We start from the raw sequence: 20,352 nt of genomic DNA on the forward strand, positions 1-20,352 counted from the left end.
TATGTTTTGCTAGGTGAGCCCCAGTTGTTTCTGGTTGGCTACGTTTAGCTTTCGGGGAGTTGCGTTCTTTGCGTTGTCTTCCCAGTCCCACCCCTAATGAATATACTGCTTTGGGATATCCCAATGGTCTAAGAAGATATGGAGCTGCGTCTGTCAAACGATGGAGAAAATTGGATTTGTGTACTTTACGTAAAATCCTTTTTTTTTTTTTTTTTTTTTGAAGTTCGACAGACACAGCACCCACCCCTCCCCTCTTCTTTGAGTGTGGGGTTTTTTGTCTTCTAAACACTGCAACGAAACTGGCTGCTGTAGCAGTGTGTGTAGAGTTATGCCTGCAGGGACAGCCCCCCCTTAAGGATTTTACGTTAAGAACAAAAATCCAGTTTATCATTCATCGACAGACGAAGCCTCATCTCCATGAGCTGAGTGGGTTATGCTTCTCCCATCAGGAGTAGTCTAAGGCAGGAAAAATTGAATGTACACGCCCTAGGGGCTGTCCCAGGCATAACCCCCACAGCCCAGCACATCAGTTTGTTTCTGCCTAGAGAGAAAGTAGGACTGGCAGAAAGTAGGACCTAAGATTCCTGCTGGGACTCCAGTCTGTTTTTTTTTTTTTTTTATTATTATTATTATTTCTCTTCACTCGCTAGCTAGTGTTCAGGGAAGAATTATCCTGGTTATCTGCAAGCAACAATGCCGGCTGGGGCTTTGCACTGGATATTTTAAATCCTTATGGTCCCCCCAGTCTGGCCCACGAGCGTGAGTAGGTTATAGTTTCAACCTAGACCTAGCCACAACTGTCCCCCCTCTTCCATCTTTGTGTAGCCCTGGTGCTATAGTCAGCAGTGTAACCTTATTCAGGCGACATCACTTCCTGTGCAGTCACTTCCTGCTGCTGAGCCAAGGTCACTTCCTGCCTTTCCACGCTGCTGAAGGATTCAGGACAACGGTTTGTCTGAGGGTGGTACAGTACTTGGACATTATCCTTGCACTTTGTTGTCAGTTTGTTTTAAAGGGATTCCCTGCAGACCGCGGCGATCTGTGGCGGATGCTGCGGTTGGCGCTCTTAGTGACAGTACATAGTTTTTGAAAATTGCAATATGAAGTCCAAAACTGTGCAATCACCCTCAGACCCACTCTATGCAACTCCCGGACAGTTCGGAATCACAGTCACTGGCCGCGATTTCATCAGCCCTGGAAAGCCTGGCGACTAAAGTTAATTTAGTCATAAAAAGGGTTAATAGCTGAAAACGGCCGCTGCCTTCTCCTATGGAGGTGTCCTCTGATTCAGAGGCTAATGGGGTCGTCCCGGACGCCCCCCTTCCTGAGGGGTCGCTGTTCTCGCAGTCAGATTGTGAGGAGGACCGGTCTTCGGCTGCAGCGCGAGAATGCGCCTTAGTGGAAGCCCTGATTATTTCAGTGTGGGATACTTTAAAATTGTCTGAGCCCCTGCCGGCATGGACACAGGTGGCTTTTGACTCTTAGACGTCTCCAAAAGCTGACAGGGTTTTCCCTTGTCCCTACACTTTTCACGATATTGTGAATGACCAATGGCAGTGCATTAAGCACGTGTTAGTGGTGCCTAAACGCTGGTACCCTTTTGCTGACAAGGTCTCCAACTGTTGGACGGTGCCACCTAAAGTGGACCATCCTGTTTCCAGACTGAACAAATCTACCCTTGTGCCGTGTGGAGGATTCCCCAGTTTTTACAGATCCAGTGGACAGGCGGCTTGAATCCCTTTCCCGCCATCTTCATATGCTGGCAGGTTCCATTTTGAAATCGGTTTTTGTGTCTGTGTTAGTGTCACAGACGGTGAAGAAATGGATTAGGGGTTTGCGGTAGTCCCTGGACACCGAGACTGTTCTCCGGAATAGCTGAAACTGTTGGACCAGGTAATCCAAGCTCTGGTGTTCCTGTGTGATGCGCCTATGGATGCGGCTCCCCTGGTGGCCAGGGTCTCAGTCATGGGCATTGTTTTAAGACGCATGCTTTGGTTGAAGAGCTGGTCGGCTTCTAAGAACGCCTTAGCTGATCTCCCTTTTCTGGGAGACCGGTTTGGCAACTCATAGGATGAGTTAATCAAGGGCCTGACTGGCGGGAATAGTACTCTTCTTCTTTCTCAATCCTCTAAGGGTAAGACTCCCCGTACTTAGCGGGGTCCCTCCTCTTCTGCTCATAAACAGTTTTTTCCTGCCTCTGGGGCGCAAGAAAAAGGTAAGCCGTTAAGAACTTCTGCAGGAGCTGGAAGTCCTGAGGCAAGCCCAAGGCTGGTCAGTCTGGTGCGCCAGAAAAGTCCTCTTCAGTTTTAAGGGGCGCCCTCACCCGTGTCTCAGGGGTGGGGGAACGTCTGTGCTTTTTTCAGGAACCCTGGACTTCCTTCATTCAGGATGATTGGGTTCGCAAACTAATTTGCTCCGGGTTCAAAATTGAATTCTGGTCCCGGCCAGAGGACAGGTTCTTTCAGTCGAATCTTCATCTGTTTCCGGAGCGTTTAAAGGATCTGCGGGAGGCTGTGCAAGATCTCCTGGCTCAAGGGGTGATTGCTCCGGTTCCGCTGCAGGAACGCTCTCAAGGTTTCTATTCAAATCTGTTCAATGTGTCCAGAAAGGACGGCAAGGTGTGTCCAATCCTGGACCTCAAGGCTCTGAATCGCTTTGTGCGGGTGCAGAAGTTTCTAAATGGGAGTCCATTCAGTCGGTGGTGGCATCTTTGAATCCAGGATTTTCTGGCTTCCATAGTTTCAAAGATGCATATCTCCACGTCCCCATTTTCAAGGGACATCGATTTCTCCACTTTGCGGTGGCAGAGGAGCAATTTAAATTTGTGGCGTTACCCTTTGGTTTCGCCTCGGCTCCCAGAGTTTTTACTAAGGTGCTGGCCTTGTTACGTCGGCGAGGTATCTCCATTGTGGGATATTTGGACGATCTCCTGTTGCGTGCAGTCTACCATTCAGATCTGCTGGACAACATTTCCATCCCCCATTCAGACCCTTCCAAGTATTCGGGTGGACGATCAATGTCACCAAATCTGCCCTGACACCGTACGTGAGGGTCACTTATCTGGGGCTGATCCTTGACTCTGCTCTTGTGAGGGTCTTCCTTCCCTTGGACAAGCTTCAGAAGTTGCAAAGGGCAGTCCGGTTGCTGATGGAGGCCAATCAGTCCTCCTTGCGGGCTTGCATGAGGGCCCTGGGTCTGATTCTCAACCTTTTTGAAGCGGTCCCGTTTGCTAAGGCTCATACAAGACACTTGCAGAAGGAGATTCTGTCAAAATGGAACAGAGATCCTCGGTTATTGGACCAAAAGATTGGTTGAGCCAGCTCAAGAAGTCAGCTCTTTTTGTAACATCTTACTGTAAAATATTTTTCTCTAATGTCCATTGACAGACGCAGCACCCGGCCCTCTGGGGGTTGGTTCTTTTGTCTTCACTGCTTTAAACTAAACTGATGTGCTGGGCTGTGGCAGTGGTGGTTATGCTTGGAGGGACAGCTCCTAGGGCGTGTACATTCAAATTCTCCTGCCTAGACTACTCCTGATGGGAGGAGCAAAACCCACTCCTCTCATGGAGATAAGGCTGCATCTGTCGGTGCATCAGAGAAAAAGATTTTACGGTAAGATCTTACTAAAATCATATTTTTGGGGGAAATACTTTTTTTTTTATTATTTTGTTACGCCGAGAATCGTGAGAATTGTCCTCTTTTAAGCAAAAAAAATTGATTCACATTTTATCCGGAATCGTGCAGCTCTACTATACTGACTAAAAAGTGTTCCTTTAATTTTTTGAGCAGCATATCTGGGGTCCCTAATGTGTTCACTGAACTAAATTTTTTATTTTTTTTCTTTACTAGGTCTTCAAGATGACGCAGTTTCTGCCCCCGAACTTGTTAGCTTTGTTTGCCCCAAGAGATCCAGTTCCATACCTGCCGCCTTTGGATAAACTACCTCATGAAAAGCACCATAATCAACCATACTGTGGAATTGCTCCTTATATAAAAGATTTTGAGGTAACAATTTTTTTTTTATTTGTTTGCCGATATACTTGATTTGTGGTGTGCAGTCACTCCCTTGTTTGCCCTGTCTTTGTTTTCCAGCTGTGAAATTTTCCACAGCAATTCCTGGTTCTTTTCCTACTTGTATGGAGTTTTGTTTTATTTTGATCTTGGATATTCCTTTTGTCCTGTTTCATTTTCTACAGTTTATAGACCAAAACAGTAGAAACCACAGCAGGTGTTTATCTGGTGCCTAAGGGCTTGCACACATCGTGTTAGTTTTAGGTGCATTTCTGGGCACCACTATACATGTATGGTGTGAACTGGGCACATAGAAAACACTTGTAGTGTGATTCAAAATGCAGCTCAATGAACATTGTGTGAACAAGCCCTAAAGGGTGGAAATTTACTTCAGACTGCTCAGACTAAAAAAGTTGAGATTTGCACTTCATTCTTGCATCTGAAATTTGCTGATATTTTTTTGTTTCTGTAGGACCCCAGAGATGCTCCACCACCAACTAGGGCAGAGACAAGGGATGAACGGATGGAAAGAAAGGTAAGATGTGCAAAGGAGATGGATATTAAAGCAAAAATTACGGTACTGTGCAAGAGTTTTAGGTGCTTACGTTTTAGTTTTATTCATCAGTTAGGCTATAAAGTTCATAAACCAAAAAATATAAAAAATCACTTCATCTTGGTACACTTGCAAACAGAATTTTTTGGAACTCAGCAAGTGGGTCATTCAAACCTAGGAGCACGAACCAGTATTTTCTCGGGATTTTGGCTTTGTTGCTTTGTCTTATATTCCCAGACAGACATAATTTTAAAGTGATTCTAAAGGATGAAGGTTTTCTAAGGTGATGTTCACAATAGCCTCAGCTGACCCGGAACTCTCCCTCCTCATTGGCTGAGACAGCAGCGGGAGCTCACTGGCTCCCACTACAATCAGTCACAGCCACTGAGCCAATGAGGAGAGAGTTGGGCCAGAGCATCGGCTCAGGAGCAAGGATACAGCAGTGACCCCCAGATCAAGTTGTTTTCTTTGGGGGTACAGCTCGAAGGGAAGGAGCCAGGAGCGCTGGCACGGGAACTGAAAAGACCACTGCCAGAGCAGGTAAGTATAACGTGTGTGTCCGTCCCCCCCCCCCCCCCCCCCCCCTCCAACTTCAAAATTGGGTCTATGTGAGGGCCATGCTGTATCCAGGACTCATTTGTTCTTTTTATTCAGGATGGTTGTTTTGACTCTGTGGTTAAGGTTGTTGTCCTTCTGCAGAATTAATTTTGTACCTAGAAGACCCCTTTCTGACGTGTCTGCCTGCACTTTTCAGCATTCAGGAGACGGCAGTAATTTCAAATTTGAAGTTGCCAGCTGCTATATTGCACGGTTTCCCTGGTATACTGCCGCTTTTTCATTTCTCAACTTTAACAAGGCTGAAATGTGTATAAGTGTACATGGGCACACTAAATTTGGTTTGGGTTTTTTCTGTTTATGCGCTTAGTAGATTAATTGATAAAACAAGCTATTTTTTTGCAGCATGTTTGACATCACGATTTGCAATATATTGAATTTATTTTGCTTGCAGTGATGTTGACTGTAAGAAAAGACCTTTATGATGATCATATTGCTTTAGAGGGCTCAATATAATGTTTGTTATTTTGGAGCTACCCATATTTCTAGATCTCCCAGGGTACAAATTTTATGTAATTTCTTTTTTTTTTTTTATGCTCTTTTGGTTTTAAAAGTAAGACAAGTCTTTGAGACGAAGGTCCGTTCAGATCCGCCTGTCAGTTTTTCAGGCGGATCTGAACGGATGCCCCAAATCCGGACGGATGGAATGTCAGCGAAAACATGTCCGCTGACATACGATCCTGTCTGTCAAATCCAGACGGATGGAAACCCTATTTTCCATTAGTATGGCGGATCGGATGAGAACGGACAGGCGGTCTGTTCTCATCCGATTCCCCCATAGAGCACAGTGGGGATCTAATGCCTTCGTTTCTGCACACAGAGCGGAGACAGAGCTGTCATCCGCCGTTGAGCAGAATGGCTCTGTCGACGGAACGGAGCCGTGTGAAAGGGGCCTTAAAGTGAAAATGCCATTTCAGTGGGTGATGTCCTGCAGAATCAGTGTCTGAAGAAGTATAAGATAAATGTACTTCATAAAAGGACCACCATCTGTGGTATTACAAGCTGCCACAACTGACAGATTTGTAATGGGACCTGAGATAATAGCAGTTTTACGTGTTTTAGGCTTAAAGTGCATTTAAAAATACTTAACCATCCCTGACTACCAATGCCATCAGCATGTAGCATTTTTGGGAACTCCTTTAATGAAATTTTCTTCAGCATCCATTGTTAACATCCTTGGTTTAAAGTGTTATGCTGGTTGCATAGGGCTTACAGTTCACTTAAGCTCATTGATTTGCCAGAGGGGCTGGTAAGTTATGACATTTACGTTTTTCAGTGTGTATGCCAATGTTTATTTTGAACAAATTTTTGCAGAGGAGAGAGAAGATCGAAAGACGACAACAAGAAGTGGAAAGTGAACTGAAAGTTTGTAAGTGCTTCCCACAATTAACAATGGTTATTACTGTTTTTGATTCAGTAGTTTTTGATACTAAAATATTAAGATTGCATCCAACATGTCACTTTCTTTGTCTCCAGGGGATCCTCATAACGATCAAAATGCTCAAGGAGATGCCTTCAAAACACTATTTGTTGCCAGAGTGGTGAGCTTACTTTTTGTAATCTTTTTCAGTCTTCTAACTGCAGCAGGAACTGAGCTGTTAAGTTGTAATCAATGCTGGTGCTGTCAGGTGATCCAACAGCTCCAGCTCCTCTATGTAAGGCTAGGTTCACATCCATGCGGGTGGTTCCTGCTGCGGGATCCTCATCTGTAATAGCAGCTGCACTACCTGCACAGAAAAACGTGCTGGATGCGTGCGGGTTCCATTAATGCTAATGGTACACCACACTGCACTTGTGTTTCCTTTGCGAGCTGTGACTTAAAATGCTGCAGGGACATTTTCCCTGGGTTTCAGGAGGCATGGCAACCCATTCAAATCAATAGCCTGCCGTGCCTGCGCAAAGTGCAGCTCGCAGAGCCGCATGTGTGTGAACCCGAACGTAAGAGAACACTTGACAAAGGCTGAAGTCCCAGAGCTGTGACCACCCCCATTGCACATCTGTTGTCAGTGCTCCCTCCTCTGCAACAGGCTTTTTTTTTTTTTTTTTTTTTTTTTAACACATGCTGTGTGAAGGGTGGAGGGTGGCAGGCAGCAGTTTTAGGAATACAGTGTATCTGGAAAGTATTCACAGCGCTTCATTTTTTCCACATTGTTGTTTTAGGTTACAGCCTTAATCAAACAATTTGAAGCGGAGTTCTGCCTCCCCCTCCAAAAATTGTCAGCAGCTACACATACTGTAGCTGCTGACTTTTAATATTAGGACACTTACCTGTCCTGGAGTCCAGCGATGTCGGCACCACGGCCAATGATTTCCGTCGGGTGCTGCCGCCGCCATTGCCGGTACGGGAACCCAGCAGTGAAGCCTTGTGGCTTCACGGGCGGGACCCTACTGCGCATGCGCGCTGCGCATTTCTCTGGCTCGGTGGGGGGGGGCAGAGGTTCCGGGGGACAGTGCCACGGTGCCGTATCACGGAAGTGGGGAAGGGTACCTGTCAAAATCGGGTACCCCCCGCCCAAAAGGTGCCAAATGTGGTAGACAAAAGAGCGCAAGTTCCACTTTTGGGTGGAACTCCGCTTTAAATTTTGTCAAAATTCTACAAACAATACCTCATAATGACAACGTGAAAGAGAAATTTTTTGAAATCTTTTGCAAACTTATAAAATAAACGAAAAAACTTGCGTGCATCAATTCTTTGTTAAAGCACTTTTTGGCACGAATTACAGCCTTAAGTTGTTTTTGAGTATTGTGCTGCAAGCTTGGCACACCTATTCTTGGGTGGTTAATCCTATTCTTTGCAGGACCTCTAAAGCTCCATCAGGTTGGATGGGGTCGTCGGTGCACCGCCATGTTCAGATCCCTCTGGCTGGATCTGGTTCAATCGGGTTCAAGTTTGGGATCTAGGTGGGTCACTCAAGGGACATTCAGAGTTGTCCCATAGCCACTCTTTTATCTTGGCAGTGTGCTTAGGGTCATTGTCCTATTGGAAGTCTGAGGTCCAGAGCGCTCTAAAGCAGGCTTTCATCACGGATGTCTCTGTACTAGGGATGGACCAATATGGTTTTTTCAGGACCGATTCCGATATATTGGTCACAAGGTATCGGTATGGGCCGATATTCTGCACATTCAATCACACATCCAATGCAGAATGACCAGTGCCCCCATTGCATGCAGGCAGAGTGACCAGTGCATGGGGATTAGAGCTCCGCCTGATAACACAAAAAGCAGGGTTCTTCTGCTTACCCGGCGTGGCCACTGTCATACGAAGTCCCACCTCCTGGATCGGCTCCTATGATAGACGTCACCAGTGTGCTGTCTATCATGGGTAGGAGGCGGGACTTCGTATGACAGCGCCCACGCTGGGTAAGCAGAAAAACCCAGCTTTTTGTTTTATCAGGCCGAGCTATAATCCCCCTTCCCCTCCGGAGGCAGAAATGTCAGTCATAGGGCCAAGTTTGTGGCCGATATTTGCAAAAAATGAATATCGGCCAAACCGATAATCGGTTGATCCCTACTCTGTAGAATGCTGCATTCATCTTTCCCTCGATCCTGACTAGTCTCCCAGTCCCTGCTGCTGAAAAACATCCCCACAGTATGATGCTTCACTGTAGAGATATTGGGCAGGTGATCAGTGCCTGGTTTCCTCCAGACATGACACTTTCCAAGTTGCCATTCAGGCCAAAAAGTTAAATCTTTATTTCATCAGACGAGAGAAAATAAATAAATTCTCTGATGGTCAGAGTCCTTCTGGTGCCTTTTTTCAGGTGGATTCCAAGTTGTAGCAACCTCTCAAGAATGATCTGTGGAAAAGGATGCACCTGAGCTCAATTTTAGGTGTCATGGCAAAGGCTGTTACTAATGTACATGTGATTTTTTTTTTTTTTTTTTTTTTTTTTTTTTTTTTAATACATTTGCAAAGATTTCAAACAAACTTTCACATTGTCGTCATGGGGTATTGTTTGTAGAATTTTTAAGAAAATAAATTAATTTATTCAATTTTGGAACAAAGCTGTAACCTAACAAAATGTGGAAAGTACCTGTAGCTGGCCTTATCTCCCACTTTAAACCACTTCATCTCCGGAAGGTTTTACCCCCCTTAATGACCCGGCCATTTTTATGCGATTCGGCACTTACTTTAACAATTGCGTGGTCGTGCAATGCGACACCCAAATATAATTGATTTCCTTTTTCCCCACAAATGGGCCTTTTTTTTTTTTTTTCTTTAGATTTTGAGCTATAAACAAAGCGACAATCTTGAAGAAAAAAAAAATTTTTTTTCTTTACTGCTATAAAACATTCCCAATAAATAAAGTTCAGAATCAAATCTTTATCAGTTTAGGTCAATTTGTGTTCCACTAGATAATTTTGGTTAAAAAAAAAAAAATACCAAAAAGTGTATATTGGTTTCTGCAAAAGTTTATAGTGTTTACAAACTACAGGATAGATTTTTGGACTTTTTTTTTTTATTTGTTTTAATTAGTAATGGGTTTTTTTTTTTTTTTTTTTTTAAGCGGGACTGCGGCGTTAACGGCGGACAGATTGTACCCCTAACTGACATTTTTGACACTTTTTGGGGAACAGTGGCATATAGTAATCAGCGCTAAATAATATGCGCTGTTACTGTGTAAATGACACTGGCCGGGAAGGCGTTAATTACTGGGGGTGATCAAGGAGTTAAATGTATGCCTCGAGTGCAGCATACTAACTGGGGGGGGGGGGGGGGGGGGTTGGTGGGCTCTGTGAAAGACAGAGATCAGTGTGCCTGTCTGACCGAAGAGCCACCTCCTTTGTTTACATAGGCAGGCGGCTCTTCTGTCAGTTTCCCCAGAGATTGCGGGAGGCCAGCGACCATTGTGCCTGCTCCTCCCGCTGTGTCTAATCACAGCTGGAATGCGGCTCTGGCGGCCATACAAATAATCACGTAGATCTACATGATTATGTGCAGCCAAGCTGCCCTGCCGCAGTAAATCTGCGTGGGGCGGTCGTCAAGTGGTTAACTATTATAACATTAATTTATTTTCTTTTTGTTACTTTATTTTGTTTTATAAAAAGGGTAGTACATGGGGCAGCCAATTTTGTTGACTAAGTTCTAAACTTGCAAAGTAATCCAATTTGGTTTCCACTTCAGATCACCTTTTAGTGTATGAATTTACATATTTTTTTTTCCATATATCTGTGTATATAGAACATTGCAGCAATGTGGTGTTTCTTAAGTAAGGTCACCAGACAGAACCATGGTTGCCTCCTTAAATTTTGAGTTAATTTTATTGTGAATTAGAAATTATTGGTACCTGCTGTATGAAAGTGATAAACCATCAAGATCCTGGATTAGATTGTGGAGTTCAGTCCTCTCACTGGGTTTTCAAAACCCTAAATGGCTTTCAATGTTCTGCACTAGTGTGGCATGTGACTTGCAATAACACATTGTGATGCTAATGTAAAGCACATCAAAGCAATTGGGTTTTGTAAGTGAAAATTTGTTTTTAACCACTTAAGCCCCGGAGGATTTGGCTGCTAAAGGACCAGGGGTTTTTTTGCGATTTTTTTTTTTTACTGCGTGACTTTAACGGACAATTGCGAGGTCGTGCGACGCTGTACCTAAACGAATTTGACGTCCTTTTTTTCCCACAAACAGAGCTTTCTTTTGGTGGTATTTGATCACCTGTGCGATTTTTTGATCACGCGCTATAAACAAAAAAAGAGCGTAAATTTTGCAAAAATAACAATATTTTTCACATTTTTTTATATGAAATTCCCCAAAAAAAAAAGTAAAAATCAAAATTTTTTAACATTTTTCGGCCAATTTGTTTTATGCTACCTATGTTTGGTAAAAAAAATCGCAAAAAGCGTATTTTGATTGGTTTGCGCAAAAGTTATCGCGTTTACTAACAAAGAGAAAGATTTTTGTCATTTTTGGTGTTTTTTTTTTTAACGCATAATGGCGGCGATCTGCGATTTTTTTTTTCGGTACTGCGACATTGCGGCGGACAGATCGGACCCTTGACTGACATTTTTGACACTTTTGGGGTTACCAGTGACATTACTGCAGTAATCAGTGCTATACATATGCACTGTTACTGCAAAAATGACACTGGCAGGGAAGGGGTTAACTTTATTGGACAGGGAGGGGTTAAGTGTGTCCTAGGGGCGTGCTTTCTACTGTGTAGGGACATGGCTATTGGTGTAAAAGCAAAGATCAACCGTTCTACATAGTAGAACGGTCAGATCTTCACTTTTACACAGGGAGAACTGACAGGCAGCTTGTTTACACAAGCTGCTCTGTCTTTCTCCCTTCACAGGAGCGATCGTAGTGTGGCCGGCGGACATCGAGTCCGCCGGTCACACGCACTGACTTGCCTGTGAACGAGCCGCGGCGGGCGCGCGCCCGCCCGCTATAGGCTCGCAAGTCAGTGACAGGCGAGTGACGTACCGATACGTCACTCTGCCTGGCCGGGGCTGACCGCCGCAGTATATAGTCGTGCGGCGGTCGGCAACCGGTTAAAGGTATGTTGAGATTTTTAGTCTTTGAATCGTTTAAAGATTTGATATTTGTAAAGAGTACGGGATTGATTTATTTTTTCAAGAATCATTTAGGTGGATGCAGCATCGGTCTGATAACACATCTTCTCCCTGCCTGGCTCTAAGACTGAGAGCTCAGGTTTACAGGGCTCCGTGAGCAGAGAGCTGGTGACTGTTGCTGCTGTCTGATGATCAGGAGTGCAGAATGAACTGCGCTTCTGTGATCCACAGGAGAAGTAAAACCAAACAAGCTTTGGCTGTACTTAAGGCCTCACACACACGAAAACTGACGGTTTAGGGCTCATTCACATTGGCACCAAACTTTTAAGTGATCCATGTTTGGATTGCTCTTTAGAAAGCATTTGACAGGCAGTGATGAGGTGTTGCATTGTTTCCTTACCGCCTGCTTTTAACTCCTTGATGCCCACACTAGTTAGCCTTGCACGATGCTTACAGAGCAGCCCATTCACATGAATGGGTCATGTTCGGTGGGTGGTGGCACTGGGGGGGAGGGGGGTAATGCTGTTGCAGCATCCCCCGGCGGCTACCTCCTGAACCTATTTGGGATGATAAAAGCATGGCTCGAGTGCAGTGTTTTTACTACCTCCCAACTGCTAGTGTGAACAAGCCCTTAACCATCTTACTGTATCCAAAGGAAAAATGTTGTCTTAATGTTTAAGAGCTTGAATAGTATCTTCTGATGGTAAATTTGATATTTGTTTTTCTTCTAGAACTATGACTCAACTGAATCTAAATTACGAAGAGAGTTTGAAGTTTATGGGCCCATTAAACGGGTATGTAGAAACCGGCGGTGTTCTAGTTTCAAATTGCTTTATTAATGTATGAATTTTCAATATTTAAAGGATGTAGCTTATCTGCAGATTGTAAATCTATGGTACTCTTTAAAAATAATACCAAAAAGTGCCCATTCAGAGTGAAATTTGTTGTTGTTGTTGTGTTTTTTTTTTTTTTTTTTTTTTTTTTTTTTTGGGTACAAAGGCTATGGTAATGAATGCAATCCAGTGCTTGGTGGCTTTGTTTGGGGACATCTGATAATGGCACTATATGCGCTAAACACTAGTGTATACAAAACATTAAGCATTGAATGCAAATCAGAATATATACTGAAGAGCAGTATGATGCATAGGATGAACATTACACTACTGGTGCTGGTTATTATAAAGTATAAAACTTACAACGCAGTGCTATGTAGTGGCATGAAGTAAATGAATGCATACAGTGAGTATAGATAATCGCCCTTTAAAATCACGTTTTGTTGCTTTGCAGGCCAACATGAAGAGACTGTTAGTTTTATCCACCTGCATTTACTCCCTCCTTTTTATTTAAACTCGGCGATTTGGCTTTTACATTTTTTTTTATTTTTTTTTTTCAGGCTGCAAAGCAATAAAATTATTATTTTAAAGGGGGGGTTCTCTATACCTACTGTATGTGTAGTGAGCTGATTGAAAACCTTTACTGTACAGCAGGGTACACACGGGCCAGATGTCGGGAGACATCAGCTGGATAAAAAGCTGACATTTGTCCCTTGTGTATGTCGGATCTGTTCGTCAGCCGGCTTCTGCCAAACGTGCATGCTGGAAAACCAGAAGCCGACTGGCTCCTGATCAGCACACTCAGCCAATGGCAGAGAGCACTGATTGGAGTGTTCTGGCATGGGACCATTCCCCCTGTCGGAACACAACTGCTTAGTGGGGGGGGGGATTGCTGCTTTAATGTCAAATCATTAGTACAGCGCCTCCAACCTGAGCTGACAGTGTGTACCAGGCTTTACAAGGAGAGAAATGGGTAGGTAACAACATAAACCTAAGCTGGGCATAGAATGTTTTAAGTGAGCAGATTCCTCCATCTGCACAAGCGAGATAGATGAGATTCCTACCTGAACCCCCTCCCTCTGCCCGGACACTGCATTCAGGATTTCACACAAACATACATTCGAAATAAGTGCAGCACTAAAAATTGAGGCACCGTGCCGTAAAATGACTTAAAAATTGCACAATAGGATCAAATTAACCAATTAACATATGAGTTAATGCAATTCTCAAAACCGTGTGCTTCACACAACACGATGTGATGTAAACACATATATGCAATGACCAAAAAATATTTGCGCTGGTAGATTAAACAAGCCGCTGACACAAAAAAAAATCTGATACAATTTAAAGTAATGTTGAAAGTCAGGTTTAACTGATTTTTTTACATATATGCAATGACCCCTTAATAATAATTAGGTCATACACCTAACAATCCTGTGATCAATCTCAGTGCATGGGAGAAAAAAGTCCACAAACATGAATGCTTCGGAATAAATACAAAAATGTGCTGTGCAACACTCAGGTTCCAGGGCTTGTCAAAAGATTGTGTGGACAGAGAACAGATTACATTTGCTTTTTACTGGAATTCTAAGGCACTCTATATACCGAGTAGCCATAAGTGCTTTTGGGATTAAAGTCCCCTAGATACCATAAGGCTAGATCGCTCCAAACTCCAGCCAGATTCTACTTAAAGTGGAGTTCCACCCATTTTAGTAACTTTAGATGTATGTAATCCCCTTTAAAACTACTTTTACCAATGGAAACTTTTTTTTTTGCTAGGAAATACCTTATTTTCTTCATCCTCTCCTCACTTCCGGGTCCGGCTGCCGATCGGCGATTACGTCATTCGGTGATTCGTAGGGGGTGCTGGGATGTATCGCATGGGATGAAATCTCGCATTATTACACAGGAGTCCTGAGCTGTATTGGATTGGATTGAGGCTGTGCTCTGCCCCGCCTCCTCTCAGTGAGCAAGGACTGAAAGCATTATATCCTCACTGAGCTCACTGAGAGGAGGCGTGGCAGAGCACGGCCTCAATCCAATACAGTACAGCTCAGGACTCCTGTGTAATAATGCGAGATTACATCCCAGCACCCCCTGCGAATCGCCGAATGACGTAATCGCCGATCGGCAGCCAGACCCGGAAGTCAGGAGAGGATGCATAAAGAAGAAAATAAGGTATTTCTTAGCAAAAGAAAAGTTTCCATTGGTAAAAGTAGTTTTAAAGGGGATTACATACATCTATGTAATCCAAGTTATTAAAAATGGGTGGAACTCCACTTTAAAGAACAGGGAGAAGGTCAGACATAGTGTAGTAAGATTAAAACACTTAAAAAAAAATAAACAATTCCTTGGTACCATGCATTAAAATAAAGCTGCAGCATAACCCTACTAATCTTCTGGCTAGCAGCCGCTGTGCACGATGTAACCTCAGGTGCAGCCCCACCTGTTTTGTCACACAATGTCAGGCGTGGTCCCAACGGCCTCATCGAGCCAGTACAATTTGAGATATTTGTGCTGTTTTAGCCAAAATGCAGTGCATTCTAATCCTCTCCAAAATGGTATCTGTTCTAGTCATACAGTCATTCATGTCTTTTATGGGTGACATTTTAGAAAGGATACAAAGACTTGCTGTCAGCACAAAAATGGAATTGCTACCGACAATGTGAGGGCAACATGGCAGTCTTGATTCTCATTTGCTCAGGACCTCTAGTAAATTAACTCCAGAATTATGCTGGAGGTTCATCTTGGCAGCAAGGGTGCAATTTGTTAAAGACACCAGTTTGTGATTATTGCCCTCATAGAACGGTCTAGAACAATGGTACTCAACTTCTGTCCTCAGGACCCACTAACAGGCCAGATTTTGGGTATTACCTAGGGGAGATGCAGACTAGAATACTACAATCCCTGAGCAGAAAATATCACCTGTGATGTATTTCAGCTGTCTTGTAAACCTGGCCTGTTAGTGGTTCCCGAGGACAGGAGGTGAGAACCACTGGTCTAGAAGCTTAGGAAGCTTTCCTATTGTAACAAAAGGTACCTAAATGAAACACGACAAAAGTGCAGTTATCCTTTGATAGTGTCACTCCTAATATGAGCCTTTGTACAGGTTGTAATTAGTAATTGTTTGTATTTTTTTTTTCTCCCAAATCGAAGATTCACATGGTATATAATAATCGCTCTGGGAAGCCTCGTGGTTATGCCTTCATTGAATATGAACATGAACGTGATATGCATTGTAAGTTTCTTTTTAATAGTAATTTATACACTATTTATAATGCTAAGTCTGTTTAAATGTTTAAAATGCCCTAAGGGGCTGGTTCCAGAAGGTAAGTTATTGTGTTGAAGTAGGTACCCAAATTCCATTAATCTCATAGCTGCACTCAACCCATTGAGGTTGGGTTCGGTTTAGTACATGCATAGAATGAGTCCCTTTCACTGCAGTAATTTTATATATCTGCGTTTTTTGTTTTTTATTTTTATCTAAGGGAATGTTGGAGATTTATTGCCTTCCCCAAGGAGGCAGGCTAATACAAACAAAATTTTATGTAGAATTTTTTTTCCCACTGCTAGGAACTTTTCCCTCAGGAATTGATGTACTTTTGTAGTATTGCCAAATTGACTTTTTGCAGTTTCTAAAATCTGGGATTACTGTAATTTGGGTCCTTCCACATATGGGTTGAATATGATGGGCAACAATATATACATTATAAATTCCAATTGAAATGCTTTCATAAGCATAAATTCTCCCTTGATTTGTTTTTATGCATCCTATTCCCTTTGAATTTTTTAATTTTAACACTGCATTGGAGTTCTTGGGACCATCGGTCTACTTTTTTTTTTTTTTTGCAACTCCACTTGTGTTTATTAGAATTGATGATCTGTTCCCATAGTTCACTGTTGCCCATCAATTGTGCTTGTAAAAAATGTTTTATTTAAATTAACAAACTGTACAAAGTGTAATGTGAGTGGGGTGTATTAATTTTGTGTTCTTATTGCCACTGCAGCCACCATTGTGATGGCAATTGCCACTGCTGGCTTGCAGCTGATGCTAATGCTCCCCTTTACAACATCTCATTGTATGGTTGGTATAAGGGTTTGTATGATGGGTAAGACTTTGCAGCATTTACACACAAGACAAAGGGCAGCAATTTAGACAACTGCACAGCCTTTTTAGGTGCAACAGACAATATCTTTTCACTACACAAGCATCACCAACATAAATGCCTTACTAGATAATGATTGGTGGGGGCTGACACAGTAATAGCATGAACATTTAAATTTGAACTCTTAAACGGTATGGGCAAGGGTACATTGCTAAAGGTGCATCATTTACTGCTTAGATTTCATGGTGGTCTTAACACAATTGAATCATTTCTTATGATGGTCCTGTAGTAGTAATCAATTTAGGTAGCATAGGAAATGTAAGGGTATAAGAAATTGATAAAGATTCTCCAGAAAGCCTAGGTAACATTTGCTTTAAAAAACGTATTTTTAGATTCGATTGAAGTTTTCTGCTGTCCCTATTAGAGGTTTAGAGTACCCACCGGGTCAGTGGCAAAAATCATTCCAGAACTCCACTACGCAGATGAGTTTATTCAAAGTGTCCTGTCCTGAGAGAAATGTGTAGGCTGCAGTTTGTCTTCCTTCTGAAAATATTAGTTGCCTTGCTCTCTTTTAAACCCTGGTATGCATGCAAGGAAAGGCAGAACTTCTAGTCTCCATACATTTTCCAGGTCAGTATCTTGATACTAAATTTATTATCTTACCTGCCAGGCAGCTAGAATTTTCAAGAGCGGTTAGCAGTAGCATCCTGCAAATTCCTTTCAGCATAGATTTCCTCTTAAGGCTGTACTGAACCTTCACAAACCGCAATGCTTTTGAGTACAAGTTGGTGGTTTCTATAAAAAATAAAAAAAAAAACTCACTAATTTTCATGGAGCGCTGCAGTAATTTACCCCTTAGCGCTGGCGCCTCCCGGCCCTTTGAGAGGTTTTAGATGTTGAGAGGCAAGCATATTGCAGCAAATGGAGAGAAAGCCGCTCAGGTGTATGTTCCAAACCCGGTGCAGGTCAGATCCGTCATCCAGCAGCAGAAGAAATCCAAGTAGAGACCGCACTCAAGGTATATGATGAAATCAATAAGTATCTTTATTCCTCAGGAATAAATATTCCTGAGGATTCCTGAGGAATAAAGATACTTATTGATTTCATCATATACCTTGAGTGCGGTCTCTACTTGGATTTCTTAGGCAAGCATATTAGTCATGTGAGTGAGCGCTATGATTAGCTGTCAAAGCGATCACATGATCGGAAAGTGCCCAAGTAGTGATTGTGAGCTTTCTGTTACCCGCGAGTAACTGCCGGGAGCGCACAGGGTGCGCTCTCTCGGCACAGCATTGTTTGCATTTTGACAGGCATATATGTGTCCTCTGTGTTGTGGCTCACCAGCCGAGAGGTTGCATATATGCTTATGGCTGGCATGAAGAGGTTAAAGAGACTGTCATGAGAGAAACATGGGGGGGGGGGGGTGTGCCTTTCTGAAAGTGCTAGTTGCCGAACTGTAATGGGGTTGCTCTTCAGTTTTAAATTGCTGGTCTGAAACAAGTATGCACGTGAGGACTTCTGACTTTAATGTTTATACTTGTTTCTTGAAAAGGAATAAATTATGCCTAGACAACTAGCATTTGCAGCAAGCATTCTATAGTGAAAGCCCCTTATTCCTCTGATTTTTGGTTTACTTAAATCTTACCAAATGAAATTGGTAACCCATACACTCAGTCTGTCCAAAACTTATAAGTTGTCACCTTAACCAAGAAAAAAAAAATGAAGACCCTTAAAAGTACCTACAGCAGCTTTTAGTTCTCTCACTAAGCCCAAAGGACTGTTCTAATTGGGAAAAGCTTTGGTACTACTTGGTTGTGTTGAAACGTTGCCCTCTTCAAACTGTCTAGCAGTTGGACGGTAAGTGGAAACTGCTGCACATACGCAGGCACCCCTAGGGTTTTTTAAAATAAAAAAATCATTGCCAGACTTTTTTTTTTTTTTTAAGGCAACTTGCATCTCTACTTTGGGTTATCAAGTTCACACACTTGAGTCTTTCATTACAATGCTGACTTGCTTTGTTTCCTCATTTTGTTAAATTATGCAAGATCCAGCATGAAAAGTAAAGTTGCATCTAAATGGCATCCCTGAGAAATAAGAAGCCTCCAAAGGCTAAAATATCTTTGGGTCGTAAAGGGATATGTGTAACTACATTTCAGGTGGCTTTCGTGAAGATCGATTTGTAAGCCATATTTACATAGTATATTTTCACAAATATTTTTTGCTGTAAAAAGGCAATATTTAAGTGGAAGGACAAAAAAGCAGCTACCATTGCTGACTGCAAGTTGCATGTTCTTGAACCTTCCTCATCCTTCACTGTATAGGAAGTTTCTAACCTGGAACAAGCACTCTGTAGTTTGCATAATGATCTATGTATGCAGAAGTAGGTAACTTCAGTTAATAAATTATAGCACATCTTTTAGTAGACCTAGAAGTTAGCTGATTGCTTGGTTTACTTTTTAGAAGGAAAACTGCATAAACTAGTATAGTGTGTGCCCATAACTTTTATAGATGTTTAAAATACATTCAACTCTTGGCATAGGATTTTCTCATTCCTAGCATTTTGAGAGATTTTAGGGATAGGTTTTTGTGTAATTGCTTGCTGGTTATCCGCCATAGATAATCATACAGCTGGTAAGGCTGTGCAAGGTGAGCTGTTAGGGCCCAGGTAAGCCACAGCAAGTGGAGTCATCCTTTCGCCTTCTCTCTGGCGCATGATGCTTCAATCAAATAAGGCAGTTTACGAATCGCCAGCGATGGTAAATCTTCGCTTAATTAAAAGAAGAAGCTGAAGACTACTTGGATGGAGAGGGGTAGGTGTGGGTATTAGGTTTGTGAAAATGGAAAAGGCCATGGTATTGAAATGGGTTTTCTAAGACTAAACCTTTTGGGGTGGGCGAGCCAGCTATCTCCTCGAATACGAGATCTCTTCCTATTATTGGAGAAGCTGCATGCTGTTGATGCCAGTAACTTTCGTATTTGGTCGACAGGTGCTGACGACATGCTCAGTGTGAAAGCTTTGTTCCCTTTTCCATACACAAAAGGGAGCAACTAGCTATTTACTAAAATGTTTTTTCTTTATTTTCGAAATTTTGTATTATGTTGATCACTTTTGGTTATCAGTAGGGCTGTGAATTAATTTCTTGGCCCCATTGCTTAATCGGATTGTGTATTTTCTCTGGCCCTTTTATGGCTATCCTAAAATTAGCTTATTGTGCCCAAAATGTTCTTAAATCCACCGCTTACGGTGGGCAGGATGTAAAGCCTGTAACCCCTCATTGTGTTGTCTGCACCTATTTTCTAATTTGAGTATTGAATCAGTGTCGCCACCAGGTTTTGTATTCCCTGTTTTAATAGCTTTTATATAAGTCACACTAAACTTGGGTTTAAATTCAGTTTAGTATGTTACTAACTCGAAGTGCCTTCTGTTGCTCTCAGCCTCTTTGAAATACCCTGTATGTTTTTTTTCTTCCCATTCTTCTCCTCCTCCTCCTCCTCCTCCTTTTTTTTTTTTTTTTTTTCTAATACCTTTTTAAAATAAAATCGTGGTATCGGGTCAGATACCTACCAGGGGTAATATCCGTATGCCCATGTTGTAATGGCAGTTTTAAGCCAGTTTTAACTTGTGTTCAATCAAACAATCCTGCTCGCCATGTGAGTATTAATGGGGAATCTGTATATCTATCTGGAGCTAGTCGCAATACGAACCACCTCTAATGGCC

At 42.6% G+C, this 20,352-nt stretch overlaps 1 protein-coding gene across 1 annotated transcript in view; it reads left to right on the forward strand.

The window, feature by feature from the left end:
- SNRNP70 (small nuclear ribonucleoprotein U1 subunit 70) overlaps positions 1-20,352 on the forward strand; it is a 47,956-nt gene that overhangs the window by 7,738 nt on the left and 19,866 nt on the right. Inside the window, exons 2-7 of the mRNA XM_082273209.1 lie at positions 3,849-4,004; positions 4,483-4,545; positions 6,493-6,547; positions 6,655-6,719; positions 12,426-12,488; positions 15,684-15,765. Of these exons, the coding sequence (XP_082129335.1) occupies positions 3,858-4,004; positions 4,483-4,545; positions 6,493-6,547; positions 6,655-6,719; positions 12,426-12,488; positions 15,684-15,765 (475 nt within the window). The 5' untranslated portion in view covers positions 3,849-3,857. The remainder of the gene's footprint in view (positions 1-3,848; positions 4,005-4,482; positions 4,546-6,492; positions 6,548-6,654; positions 6,720-12,425; positions 12,489-15,683; positions 15,766-20,352) is intronic.

This window comes from Pelophylax lessonae (genome assembly GCF_965119305.1).
Source record: "Pelophylax lessonae genome assembly, chromosome: 12".
In the NCBI taxonomy this organism is placed as follows: domain Eukaryota; kingdom Metazoa; phylum Chordata; class Amphibia; order Anura; family Ranidae; genus Pelophylax; species Pelophylax lessonae.